This window comes from Caloenas nicobarica, chromosome 1 (genome assembly GCF_036013445.1).
Source record: "Caloenas nicobarica isolate bCalNic1 chromosome 1, bCalNic1.hap1, whole genome shotgun sequence".
Lineage (NCBI taxonomy): Eukaryota > Metazoa > Chordata > Aves > Columbiformes > Columbidae > Caloenas > Caloenas nicobarica.
The window spans coordinates 155,786,078-155,799,839 of NC_088245.1; the positions used below are offsets into that span (position 1 = coordinate 155,786,078).

The 13,762-nt window shown below is 39.7% G+C and overlaps 1 protein-coding gene across 1 annotated transcript in view; it reads left to right on the forward strand.

The window, feature by feature from the left end:
* EFNB2 (ephrin B2) overlaps positions 1-13,762 on the forward strand; it is a 44,517-nt gene that overhangs the window by 18,731 nt on the left and 12,024 nt on the right. Inside the window, exon 2 of the mRNA XM_065638287.1 lies at positions 2,874-3,157. Coding sequence (XP_065494359.1) covers positions 2,874-3,157 — 284 coding nt within the window. The remainder of the gene's footprint in view (positions 1-2,873; positions 3,158-13,762) is intronic.

A 13,762-nucleotide genomic window follows, 5' to 3' on the forward strand; every position in this document is an offset into this window, starting at 1 on the left:
GGAAAGTAAATCGGAAAAATATCTTTCTTGCAAGGGTCATGGTCAAAACTGCAAACTGTGGAAAAAATTTCAATACAATCAAGTTCTCAGATTAATCCTTTCATTTTCAGCCTTTTTTCTTTCCTAATCCCATCAGCGTTAGATCCTACAACTTCAGAAACTCAAGTGGAAGGGGATTTACTGAGGTTAGTTCTCAAACGGTACAGACTTCAGAGCCACAGCGAGAATATTCCCCTGCCATAAAGTCTAACGAGTGCGTCAGTTTAAAGCACTTGTAAAATGTGTTTTAGCTGTCTGCTGGGGGTGGTTCTGTCCTCTGCCTTTTATGGGGCAATTCCTGGCTGCTTAACTGCAGCACACAAGTGTGCTTTCTCTCTGGTAGCTGCTTTCTGAGTATCGCCTGGCAATCTAAACCCAGCTTGTTTGCGCTCGGAGTTTGCATGCAGAATATATACTGCTGCTGCTTCATGACACACACGTACATACACAACAGCTAAAATAGGAATCAGTGTTTTTGTTTTTCAGGACAGCTTTTAGTCAAATTATTGATAATGACAGACAGGTGTGCGTTTCTAACTTTATGAGTTTCGTATTTGTTATGCATGGGAATCTAAATTGATTGATTTAAAAACAAAGATCCATTCCTCTGAAATCTCACATGTTTCGTATTACACATTCCCATTACATGAAGAAGAATTACTAGCAAGAAGAAATATTTGCAGTGGTGGGATCATACGGTTACCAGCCTTTGTCCTGGCATGCAAATGGGGGAATACGAGTAATTTTCGTATTTCTGGTACAACACTGCTGCTGCACAGGAGCAAAATAAAATGGGGCTGCGGTCCGACAAGGCGGCAAAGTCAGTCGCGGGTGACGGAGGTTAGCTCAGAAACTGTCCCTTTGCCTGACTGGAGTTGATCCCCGGGGAGAGCCTGAGCCAGGATCCGTTCTGCTCCCTCGGGAACGTTGGCTGGCTGTGGTCCTCCTCCCGCCATGTCCCCAGTGCCCTGGCAGGGCTGGCCACTCCCTTTGTCACCCCTCACCAGATTGGTGGCTCCGAGGAGGATGCATTTCCACCTTTCCATTTGTTTCAGCATTTCGGCTTTCAGGGAGGTGGGGAGGAGGAAGCACAGCTCGGCGCCGTCTCCAGTGGATCTCAGTTCGAACAGCCGTGGCCAAGCCTGGTTTCTGTAGACTGGAAATCACACTGCACGACACAAAAAAGCGCAGTGATTTATACATCAACAGTCGCTTTTCTTGCCATAACATTTCATTGTTCTTTTTCCGTAAATCTGTAATTACACGTCTTTGTCCTGCTCCGTGCTGCTTCACAACAAATATAATTCTTGCACAGCCTTTGTGAGTGAAAATAATCCTGCTCAATTAGCACAGATCATAAACTCGCATTGTGTGGGAGCAAGCGGTTGTAAACGATGGATTCGAAATTTGGGGTGTCACATCATCCTTTTCTCTAATTCAGTAAGCTCTCCCCTAGTACTACTGTGTGCTGGTGGGCTTCTTTAGCCAAGCCAGAGGCTGGAGGTCACCATTGCCTACAGCTTTGTTCTGCTTGGGCCTTAATACTCTAATTTAAAGTTTCCAGAAAGGCTGCCTGTGAATAAGCTAGATTTAGTACATGTGCTGTTTAAATGTTAGCACTTGGAGAAGGGTGTTCATTAAGCAGCAGTTGTTTCAGTCAGTTTTTCAGTCCGATTCTCCATTAAGGAAGATCTTTGGAAAAGGCTGGCAGGCAGGAGAAAGAGGAAAGAAAGTCAGGCTTTTAGGTCTGTGCATTCGAGTACGTTGTGTCGTTGGCTGTAGTTCTAAAACATGCGCTTCTTGGCCTTAATTGGAACAAGTGTATCTTAAGGAGAAAACAAAGAAACAAACAAACCTGCTGCGTCTTTTGTCCTTGTGAGAGCAAGGCTCCTCATGAGAACAAGGCTCCTCATTTTGTGGATTAATTGATACTATAAATAGTTGAAATTTATGCTTTTCTTTGATGAAGAAGTGGTAAAGTTTGTCCCTTAATTAATACAAGTAGGAAGGATACAATATCAAGCTTAATGCCAAACAAAGCTTACTGCCAGTTTGCGTAAGAAGTCTTCATCTATATTAAAGCAAAAGCACACCCATGTTTCACTTGTAGCACAAGAAAGAAAAAAGAGCTAAAATAATGATGGTAATGGTAGAGTTAATGAAAAGAAGAAATCATCGTAGTGTTGCAGTCACGCTGTTTTGGAAGAGTGTTTTATCAGTGGCATGCATGGCCCTTGGGTCAGGTGGGTCTCTGTCCATCCCAGGTCTCTAAGCGTGACCCTGGTGAGTGACTGGTGTTCCTTTGTGTTATACTAGCAACATCAGTCAGCATCTTAATGTTGTTAACTCTTAAAGTCTAAGATGTTTCCTTTCCCACATGGCTGCTCTGGGGCGGTTGAAAGATTATTCTTGTCATTCTCCCCTGTCCAAAATTAGCAAAATATGTGCAAGAATAGTAGAAATGTTACCAAAGCGGAAAACCAGGATTGTAGCCCATTAGACATTGTACTAGCTGCGGTAAATGGCCAAATGTGGAAGAAACGGCAGTGCCTGCCAGAGACTTAAAACCTTCTAGAGTTCCCAGAACTGGGATTAAGACTATAAAACTCAATCCATCTGTAATTCCCAAGATTTAAATAAACATCTTGTTGATATTAAATTGAGTCAGACCCAAACTATTAAAATCTGGTTTGCTCAGTCTGTCATTTTGGTTTTGGAAACTGTGTGTTTGTTTCTTTCTGTCCGTTGCAATTGCTACTTTTTTGGATGAGATTTTGTCAAGTGGCTCACATTTTGCCTTTTGTTTCTCTCTTTTTTCTTTTGCTCTGTTTTAGATTCCTTCCTGGACAAGGATTGGTACTATATCCACAGATAGGAGACAAACTGGATATTATATGCCCAAAGGTGGACTCTAAAACTGTTGGCCAGTATGAATATTATAAGGTCTACATGGTTGATAAAGACCAAGCAGACAGCTGTGCTATTAGAAAGGACAATACACCTCTACTCAACTGTGCCAAGCCAGATCAAGATGTTAAGTTTACCATCAAGTTTCAAGAGTTCAGTCCTAATCTCTGGGGCCTGGAATTTCAGAAGAACAAAGATTATTACGTCATATGTAAGTTCAAAATATCAATTATTCGTTCTTTTAAATGTAATTGTTTATTCTTTTGTATGTTGTCTTGTACATTATATGGAAACTAAGAAGAATGTGAAGGGGTTTGTATTTTTTTCTCTGAAAATATTTCCATGCCAGCATATTTTCAACATTATTCCTGACTTCCGTGGGGCCTCTGTCTCTTTTCTCCTTGGTTTGTGTAAACCAAATCAGATTGTACTTGTATGCCTGTAAAGGGCTTCTCCTTCTGCGCACAATATTGTGTCCTGTATTCACATTGAAAGTTATGTGCAGCTAAACTGTGGTGTGTCTCCTGCTCGCAGCTCTAGTGACGTGCCATGCCTTTGGCCTTGCCCTTGGTGGCCCTTGCACCAGAAGTAGGGTGGCCTAGCCGTTCTGAGCTGAGCTACGTGAGATGGCTGGCCATTGCTTCATGTGGTCAAGGGATTCTGGCAGTGATCTTTTGGCCATTTTGGTGCCAACTTTGATAGTGTAATTTCCTCACAAGGGTCACTGGTGGTCTGTAGTTGAGCATACCCAGCTGCAATACATACCCACTGTTTCCATACAGTAGCTAGGAGCGTTCTTGGGCAAAACCTAGGCTAACATGATCTTGAGTTTCCTCCTTTTTCATCATCCTGGACTTCTCAAAAGAATGTGTGTGACACTGACCTGTATCCAACAATATAAACTTTGTGTGAGTTTTAATCTGATCAGGTGTTTATGGCTGAAAGCAATTCTGGAGGTAACCACTGTGCTTAGTGATTCAAATTACTTATGATGTGTAAAGTTAATGATGTGAATCAGGAGTTAGCATAAGCCGAGACCTCAGCTTAGTTTAGGTTTTGTCATTGTAATACTATGGCCTATGGATCTCATTTAGCCTCACAGGGACTTTGGAAGTCTTGAGCAAGGATCACCAGTTGGTAGGAGATGGAAAAATCCTGTGCATTGTCTTTTCTGCAGTTACAAGGGAGTTAGATACTGGTGTGTCTTATTTCTTGCACCTTCTTGAAATAGCAGGGCTGACAGCTATTTCAGGTAATGTCTGCCATTCTAAATATTTCTTAATTTCTTAGTTAAAAATATTGGTAATTTTACAAGTGCTCTGAGAAAGTACTTTTAAAATGGAAATGAAAATTCATGTAGTATAAGTGAGTGCTCACTTCCCAGTCAAATCCAGAATGGCACACACTGTGTCATTTTGTGTAAACCAGGTTGTATATCACAGAAACTTGAGTAAGAATTCACTGTATTAAAAATTAGATATATAAATTACTAAGTAACAGTTGTGGGAGATATAAAACATTTATTTTTTTAGGTTGGACAAAGGATCACTTAATATAGGTGCTTTTTCTGTTTAGTCAGGAGGTACATAAAAGCCTGATCCCACTTACATAGCATTTAACTTTGTCAAAGTTCCCACTGAAATCCAGTGAGATTAACTGGAGTAAAAAGCTGCAGGATGAGATGCTGAGAGATAGTTTTCCATAACTCCAGTGAAAATGCATAGCATAAAAATGACCACGCTCACATAGTTGACTTTAATGATGAAATATGTTCAGTATTTAGTGCTGCTTTTAAAAACATCCATAGCAGACTAGCTGTAGTGGAACAAATGGCACTGTTACAATTATTACCTGAAAATTATGAGCATAAATGGAGCTTTCTGATACCCTGTCAGTTCTGTCGTATCTATGTCATGGATTTACCCAGAGAATTATTAAATATGTCTCATTTTCATTAGTTTTGTATAATTATTTCATTATAGCAATAAGACACAATAGATGTTGCATTTCCTGGAAGATTACAGTATAGTTTTGTTGAAAGAACTTGCTCAGCCTTCAGCCTAATGCCTCAAAAATCGCAGTGGCCTTGCAGTACTACTGGAGTGCCTTAGGATATTGCTTTCCCTGCTCATTCTGGCATAAACAAACGGCTAATTTATCACTATATTGCTAGCATACTAACTGAGCTGCAGCAGGGGTACCCACACATTTTAATAGGCTGAACAACAACCAAAAAAAAGACCAAAGAAAAAAAACACCAACAAAAACCAAAAATACCAAACCCCACCAAACTGAAACCCCAACCATCCTGAAACTGAAACTCTTGCTCTTCTGTCATTCAGGGAGAAAACAATGAACTCAGTGATGTCTGTCTCAGAAACACTAAGAGGGGTAGAAAACTAGGCCAAGGCTCAGCTAGGACACCATTTTACAGAGATACTGGAGCTAGATAGGATTTTAACAGTCTGTGTTCAAAAGCTCATGACCTGAGACAGCCTTTGTCAGGCGCGAGTTCTGGTAGTCAGGATGTTTACTGTCGTTTTTATAAGTAATATAATACATCTTAATCATGTAGGCAAATCAGGCCGTAAATAGTTTGTGTACATCTCTATTCCCAGACCTGTAATTTAACAGGTGTGCTCAGGCCCAAAAGGGGAATGCACTGGGCCTCCCACCGACTCCTTTCCCTTTTTCGCCCTTTCTTTCTTTTTCTGTTTGTTTGGAAGTTTTGTCTTGATTTGTTGGGGTTTTTGTGGGGAGGGTGGGAGTGCTATGAAGTGAAGTCAATGATGCATTTTATGTGCCAGCTTTTGATTTTGAAGTAGTTTAAGATCTTGTATTCCCTCGACTAAGGGGCATTAAAAAAAAAATGATACAAGAGTTTTCCAAGCCCAGCATCTTTGCAGTGCTGGCTATGGCTGCGTTTGCAGCCTAACCTCACGCTTTGTATGTTGGTAGGCTGTTGTCAGCCCTTTAAATGTTTTGTGCATTGTCATGTAGCTTTATCATCTTGCCATTACTTGAAAACATGGTTTGTTTTTCTAAGGTAATAGCATGTGGTTTGTGGAGCTGTATTAAACAGTAAAATCTCTATTCAGATTAGGGAGTTAGTCATTTTGGGATGAGGAGTTATGACACAGCATGAAACAGCTTCCTGAACCCTGTGTACCTTTAGGGAAATATGATTGTACAGGAATTCTTCAAGCCACAATTTTTATATCTTCCAGATGTATTCATGATAGGCATAGCAGAAGGAGATCTTTTCTACTCAGTACTTCCCTAGATCTAAGCAAATAAAAGATGAAACTTTTCTCATTACACGATTCACAATTTTTTAAAAAAGGAAAAATGTAGCCTGATTCCTTTTTTTCACATTTAGTGGTACTTTAATCCGAAAATAATCCATTTCTTTGCAAGATACTCCTCAATATGAGTATCAGGATCTGAAGAGTTAATTCTGTGAACAGCAGTACTTGGAAAGATGATACTGAATGGTATTGTGAAAGTGAATAAATGATGTAACAGAGTGTCCTTGCTTTTCTTTTCTTTGCTATCATCAATTTTTGGTTCCTGGGAAATTAATAGATTCTTTTTCCTACCGTTACCTGATTTCTTTTCAGTGGAACTGGAGAAGGTCAAATGTACTTGAGATCTCAGAAGTATTAATGTTCGATTACCCTAAAATATGCGACCATTTAGCTAGCATGTCATAAGTCTCTAAGAAAATCCGTAATCAGATGCATGAAGGAAGATACATCATGCCCAACAACATAAATATCTATGCGAAGGGCAAAGTTACACAGAAGAAGGGTGTGCAGATTTGCAACTCTGATGTTTGCGTTAAAAAGTCTTTTTATGTCTTGGCATGGTTAGTGAATGAAGTACGATTTTCTGCTGTTGTGGGTTGCTCAGAATGAGCAATGAGTGTCTTCTCAGTGCTAGGGGACTGATCTGCAAGTACTTGGGTCATGGTGTAGTTGCTTCACTCTCTCTCTCAGATGCTGCATTTCTTGTATGGGAGGGAGACATGTTAGTGCAGTACAAGCATACATAATATGCCAAAGATGTTTACTTTCGCTGAACAGCAGTTGTCCTGAGGAACCCTTCCCAACAAAGCTAGCCTTTAGTCAGAGGGCACAGAACACTGTGGCACCCTGGGTTTGCAGAGGGAGCTCCTTGAGGAAGCTGCGCCAGGGGGAAGGGAGCAGTGCCGCCTGCCTTCCAGCCGTCAGCACGCTCCATAGATAGTTTGGCCAAGCACGCACATGCACTTCATCTCTTCTTTTGCATAAACAAAAATGGAGATTATAGGCTGGCGTCATCAGCATTAAAAAATAAGTGACCTGCAATGAGGTCTTCACCTGTTTGAAATTTGTAAAACAATGGCTTGAGACTTGGGAAGAGGCTACAGGATGGTCCTGGAAAAGCTTCCTCTAAAATGCTTGCTCTGCCTGCAGCCTAATTAATCAAGCTTGCCAAGCTAATGATGCTCATTGGCTTTGACATTGGCAAAATGAAATATGCAGCTTTCCTTAAATGTTGGGGTTTTTTTTTCAAATTTCTTAAAGTGACCCACTTAGATAATTGGCCTCTGGCTTCAATTAAAAAACATACGTATGTATTTGATCCCTGACTGATTTAAAGGTTTATACTGGCTGGTAGCACTACATTTTGGATAACTGCTTTAATAGTACTGTGGCTTTTGAAATCAAAACAGTCGTTCTGAAACTTTAGCATTAGCTGGGTTTGAAAAAAATCACAAGGCTTTTATGTTTTCACTTTGTCATCCTGTTACAATTAAAGGGCAATAACTGTCTGAGGAAGAACACATTAAAGGACAATATAGATTGTGCCCTGAAATACAGCCCAGCTGGGAAGAATAAATCTCTTTGCATGGCCAAATAGATTTACATTAAAATGTTATTTTAGTATTCGAACCAAACAGTTTAAGTGCTGGCTAATCTGGCTGGCTGGGCATTCTGACACTTCTCTGAGGCAGGTTTCAGTCTTGTAGCTCCCTGCAACCCCCTAAACACCTAGAGAGAGATACCCAAAAGCAAACAGTAGGTTTTCCTTTGTTTGGAGATTGATTCGGAACTAGCCAAAACCTGGACAAAAACTGTATCAGAATTTCAATTCCATTTATTTTGCAACAAAGACGTTTTCCATGCTTTTTGTTAAATACTCTGTGGTCCAGGAATCTATTGTTATTTATTTTTTGGTGGTAATGATCTTAATGAAAGCTTATGTGATGATAGCCACCCTGATTCCAGCTGTACAAAGATACATTTTTTCCTTGCCTTTCTCCTCCTCCTTCCTCAGAAAATTAGATAAATTATTTCTTCTTAGTGTAAAATGATATCCAGAGGTCAGTCTTTGACTTTGCTGAGAGTCTTTTAAGGGACATATCAGCAGTAGCACTTAGCTCTTGTTGAATTAAATATAAATAGCACTCATACAAATAATATGATTGGACAAAAAAAAAAAAATCACTGTGCAGCTTCAGGTTTCCAACAGAGTCTAAGACCTACAGGATTAATGGAGTCATAGTCCTTTGGGGTTTTGTCCCAGACCACACAGGTCTTGTAAGAGAATAAGGCTGTTTCAGATTGATGGACTTTGTTCATATTCAGTGCCATTACCTAGGCAATACCGACCGTTTATCTCCTTTAAAGTAGACAGAGATAGTTCAGCAGGAAATCTGTTATTATTTCTCTGTTCCTAAGGGAAGGAAATGAAAGATCAGAATCCTCGGTTTGTTAATTGATGGCATCTTGTGAAAAAATACATTTATCCTCCCCCACACACCTCAAGTATTCCAAATAGATAGAAAATCAGATGAAAATGAAGAATAATTATTCAGACTGGAAGAAAAAATTGTTCAGGAAATACTCATGAATTAAACAGGTTTTAAAATTTCATAGGAAGCAGGTTAATATTTTTAGTCAGTATTTATTTTTCTCATTTTTTCAGTTCCTCATAAACAATTTATAAACACTGGAAATACAGTATTTACAAAAAAAAAGAACAATATTCTCACTTAGAAGTGTTTATACTATACATATCAACAATAAGGGACACTAGAAAGTGCTTTGCAAAAAACAAACCCTGATCTTCTATGGGTTGTATATATTCTCATGTTTACATATACATCCTTAATAAGACTACATGCAGAAGAGGGTTGGGTTGAGTGTGGAGGTTATGAGTAACTGTTCAAATCAAAGGGGTGTGTATTGGGAAGACATGCCATGCTATGAGGAAAGTTCCTGTCTAAACTGAAGCTTGTAAGTGCAGTAGCATACTGAAAAACATTTAACTTCCATTTTGTACCTCAGTTTGGTGATGGGCATTTATCTCATCAAGTTGGGATGATCAGTCTTTATTTTATACAGTTCCTTGTATTATATCTGCTACATATTACAATATTTTAAGTCCTAACATAAAAGACCAGGAATTGCATAAGCATTTATAAAGGCTTTAATGAAATTGATTTAAAATACTTGAAATTGTTGGCCTCATTAAAATCTTTATGTAGCTGGATTGGAGAGAAATGTTCTTTTGTCTGAGAACTGCATTAGCTTAAACACAAGAGTTGAAATGGTTGAAAACCAAGGTTAAATGTCTCTTCGGCTTTCTTTCCTGACTTCAGTCAATCCTAGAAACTTTGGAGGAAGAATATTTCAGGATTTATTTCTGATAAATCAGGCTATAAAACTAAGCCGTAACGGGCAGTCTTCCAGTTGCTTTTTTTCAGTTCCAAGGAAATCATGCAAATATTTCTGTGAGTAAAAGCAGGATTAGGCTTAAGGTAGTCTTAGCAGTTCTGGGAGAAGAGTCCGTATTAAGCTGATAAGGCTGGCTTCAAAAAACATGTTCGGATCTTTGTTAGCATGATTTATCTCTTTTCTGTTCAGTAGATGAAGACAGCAAAAATAACTAAACCACAGCAGCAGACTTGTCCTTATGTGCACACTGAGCTGCTGTAAGAGAAACAGAAGTCTGAATCCAAATCCTGCCGGGGACTACGAGACGGATTTGTTTTCCAAGTATTTCACATGAGCCCATAAATGCACTAGACCACAGTAGTGCAGTTGATTGCAGAACACTGAATGTTTGAGTTTGGAAGACACCTCTGGAGATGGTCTAGTCCCCTGCTCAAGCCTCTGCTCAAGCAGCTCAACTGCAGTGAGTTGCTCAGGACCGGGTCCAGCTGCGTTTTGAGTGTCTCCAGGGATGGAGACTCCACAGCCTGCCTGGACAACCGGTTCCAGTGCTCAGTCACCTTCACATTGGAAAAGTTTTCTCAGGTTTAAACAGCATTCCCTCTATTTCGGTTTGTGCCTGTTGCTTCTTGTCCTATCATTGGGCACCACGGAGAAGAGTCCGGCTCTTTCTTCTTACCTGCGCCCCCCCTGCCAGGTGTTTATACCCATGGATAAGGTCCCCCTGAACCTTCTCTTTCCAGGTCCTCAGCCACTTCTCTTATACAGATCCTTCAGTTCCTTCATCATCTAGACCACGAGAATTTACTGGACTTGCTCCTGGCAAGACCACATCAGTCTTGTACTGGGGAGCCTGTGACTGCACCCAGCACTCCAGATGTGGCCCCACCAGTGCTGAGTAGAGGGGAAGGATCACTTCCCTCTGCCTGCTGGCAGTGCTCAGCCAAATGCAGCTCAGGAGGCTGGTGGCCGCCTTTGCTGCAGGGGCACGTTGCTGGCTCGCGGTCATCTTGGTGTCCACCAGGACCCCTGGTGCCATTTCTGCAAAGTTGCTTTCCAGGTGTTGGGCCCCAGCCTGCGCGGAAACTTGATTCCACCTGCTGTCCAGAGGCTGCCATGGCAGATTTGGTAGCAGAATCAAGACATTAATTAAATAATTTATGTTGCAAAAGAAAAAAAAAAGAGAACTTCATAATGTTACACTATTAAAACAATAGTGAAATATTAAAAACTGTATGAACATCATTATTAAATGTGTCAGTTCTCCTGTCTAGTTATGACTTCTCAAATTTTCCAACACTGGAGGATTAACATACGTGTCCCGTTGGAGTTTCTTAAAATGAACAGAGAAGTGCCTATGTGATAATTTCTAAGAAGCTAAACCCCTTAATTTCTTATGGTGAGTATTTGAACTCGAGGTCCTGTAGCAACTTGGAAACTCAGATTGCTTTATTTCAGCAACATTCCCTCACTAAGTTTTACTCCATGGGTATTTGAAAGTTCTAAACACAAACATAAACATACTGCAATCAAAATAGTGCTTAACTTCTGATCATCTTTGCCAAGTGCACAGTCATCCAATAGTATCATAATTGATCTTGGTATTAAGGTGCCAATCTCTGTGTTGCTGAAGGATAGTTAGATGATGTAAATAGCTTTTTGTGTTTTGCAATAAAGCACACTTTTGTTGTGCCTGATGTAAAAGCAGGAGATGAAGGTATTCTTTTATTGAAGCAAACATGTGGAAAATTGCTCTAGATTGTTATAGTACAGAGCATCTCCCCTGAAAGGAATGAGGTTCATCCATAGGGCAAACTCTGACTGTGGCACTTTATTGGGGTTACTCTTGGACTCTATGTGGTCAAAGCAAATAACGTCATGTCCATCTAAACTGTTACAACCATGAGACTGGCACATTTTCTCATCCACAGTGTTATATTCTAAACTGTCACTAGCCATTAACTCAGTCACTGGTGAAGTCCTACCACCGAGAGGTGAACTCTGCCTCAAAATGATGTTTTCCACTTCAGTGCTACTCGTATAGCAATTACTGGGTCATTAATATCATTGCATGCAATTAGTGACAGTAGAATGAGCAAGAGGTTTGTTATTTATTTAATATGAACTTTCACTATAACCCTTTCATATCCAAGTGCTACAGGCAGAAACCAGAGAGATTTTCAAGGCAGATGAACATCCTCGAAGAGTGATGTTGAGTTTGTACGATACAGAAAATACGTCCTCATTTAATGTTAAAGCTGCTGCTTTTGTTTCCAGCAAGCCTGCTTATCATTAGCAACAATCAGTGTAACCTGAATGCTAACTAATTGCATTAGTTCTGTTCAGCTGAACTGTTAAGCAAAGCTTGCCGTGGTAGTGGGGAAATGTTTCTCCCCATCCATGAGAGGCTTTTGCCAGTAGTGTGTCAGGAGAAAGGATGAACTTACATAAAATACCTGTTTGTGGTTGGTGAAGTTAACTAGCTAGTAATCTGTTTGAGATGCATACTTTCTGATACACGCTGAATACATCATAATTAGTGGGCTTACATCTGCCACAGTTACTTCAGCACTCACAAATATATAATTTGTTTATGTAAACTAGAAGCAACCATGTGTGCAGTAGATCATTATCTGACAACATTTCGCAGCGTATGTGAAATATAGAACTGAAATACTTTTCGAAATGCTGAACTGTAATGAAAGACTTAAATTGTCATTCATAGTGATACAGTATTGAGATGTTTTCATTTTTCTTTTAATATATAATCTCTAAATCATTCCAAAAGAATTTTGAAAAGGGACACTTGACAGCAGTGAAGCAAGTAGGATTTTGTTGTGGGTGGGTGGATGTTGTGACCCCCTGTAATAGATGATAATTCAGCAAATAGTTACTGTTTAGTACACTTCAACTGTGGTATTCCTTAACCCAGAGATAAAGTGGTGCTGTTTTTAAAGTGAAAGGCAGCAGAAACCAGTCAGAGCTCACAGATTTTTGGTAACTTTCCAACTCTGTCTTGCTCACTGTCCCTTTTTCCCTTTATGGAAAGACTTTGTTGACATAAAGGCCTTTTTTTTTTTTTTTTCCTAACACCACCTGTATTCCTGCTGTATGATGCCATGTCTCCCTGGAATTAATAGAATAATTCTGAATGTAGAAAACTTTACAAGAACTCGCTCCCTATTTTGTGCTTGGGCAGTCCTCAGTTGGATGCCATGAGATGCAGGAAGGAAAGTCTGTGGATTTCCAGAGGTGTGCTTGGAATTAGAACACTGGTATATACTGAGGTATATTACAGTACAGAGCTGATTTGCTCTGTCTGGCTTGGGTCCTCTGCATTGCACCCCCCAAAAAAGATTGAAACAGTAACAAAATCTGTTGCTCTCTTAACCTATGAATAGAAGTGAAGACTTTTATGGGGAATTATATAAAGGACCCTGTACCATGAGTCCCATCTAAGTACTACAAGTCATGCCATTCACATTTGGGCAAGATATGTTTTACAGCAGTCGTTAGAAAAGTGAATCACAAAATCTCACTACAGAGCCTTTGCCGCCTTCTAGGCAAGAAGAGGCCTGTTTTTTATTTTACTTCATTTTGTTCTGGTTTCAGCTTGGCTGGGGAGGGCATTGCTGCCTACTTGCTGTGCAGAATACAATTTGCGGATCCTGTTTAGATATAAATCCTGAGACTTACAACATAGGACTTAATTTAAAAACCAACAAGGATGAGAAGCGGAAAAGAAAAAGGAATATTTCTGGTCCTTTCCTTCACATAGAAGTTTTGCCTCATATGTGGATAGGGGAGAAAAAAAGACTGGCTTCAAGAATATTTATAAACACTCCATAAGCTTTAGTTTAAGAAAAAAAATCTATCTCAGTTTGAAGAAATGTATGGAATAAGATCGAGAGAATGAGAGTTCCTGAATGTTGTTTACGTGGAGAAATTCCCCAAATTCTGCTACCACCTTGACTTTGCAAGGACAAATATAAACCCAAACATGTTAGAAAAATGCAAAATTATTGGTAAATGTTTTTTATACGTTTTTCATTGCTGTCTCAGTGTCCTATATTGTATTAATTGAGCAAATCAAG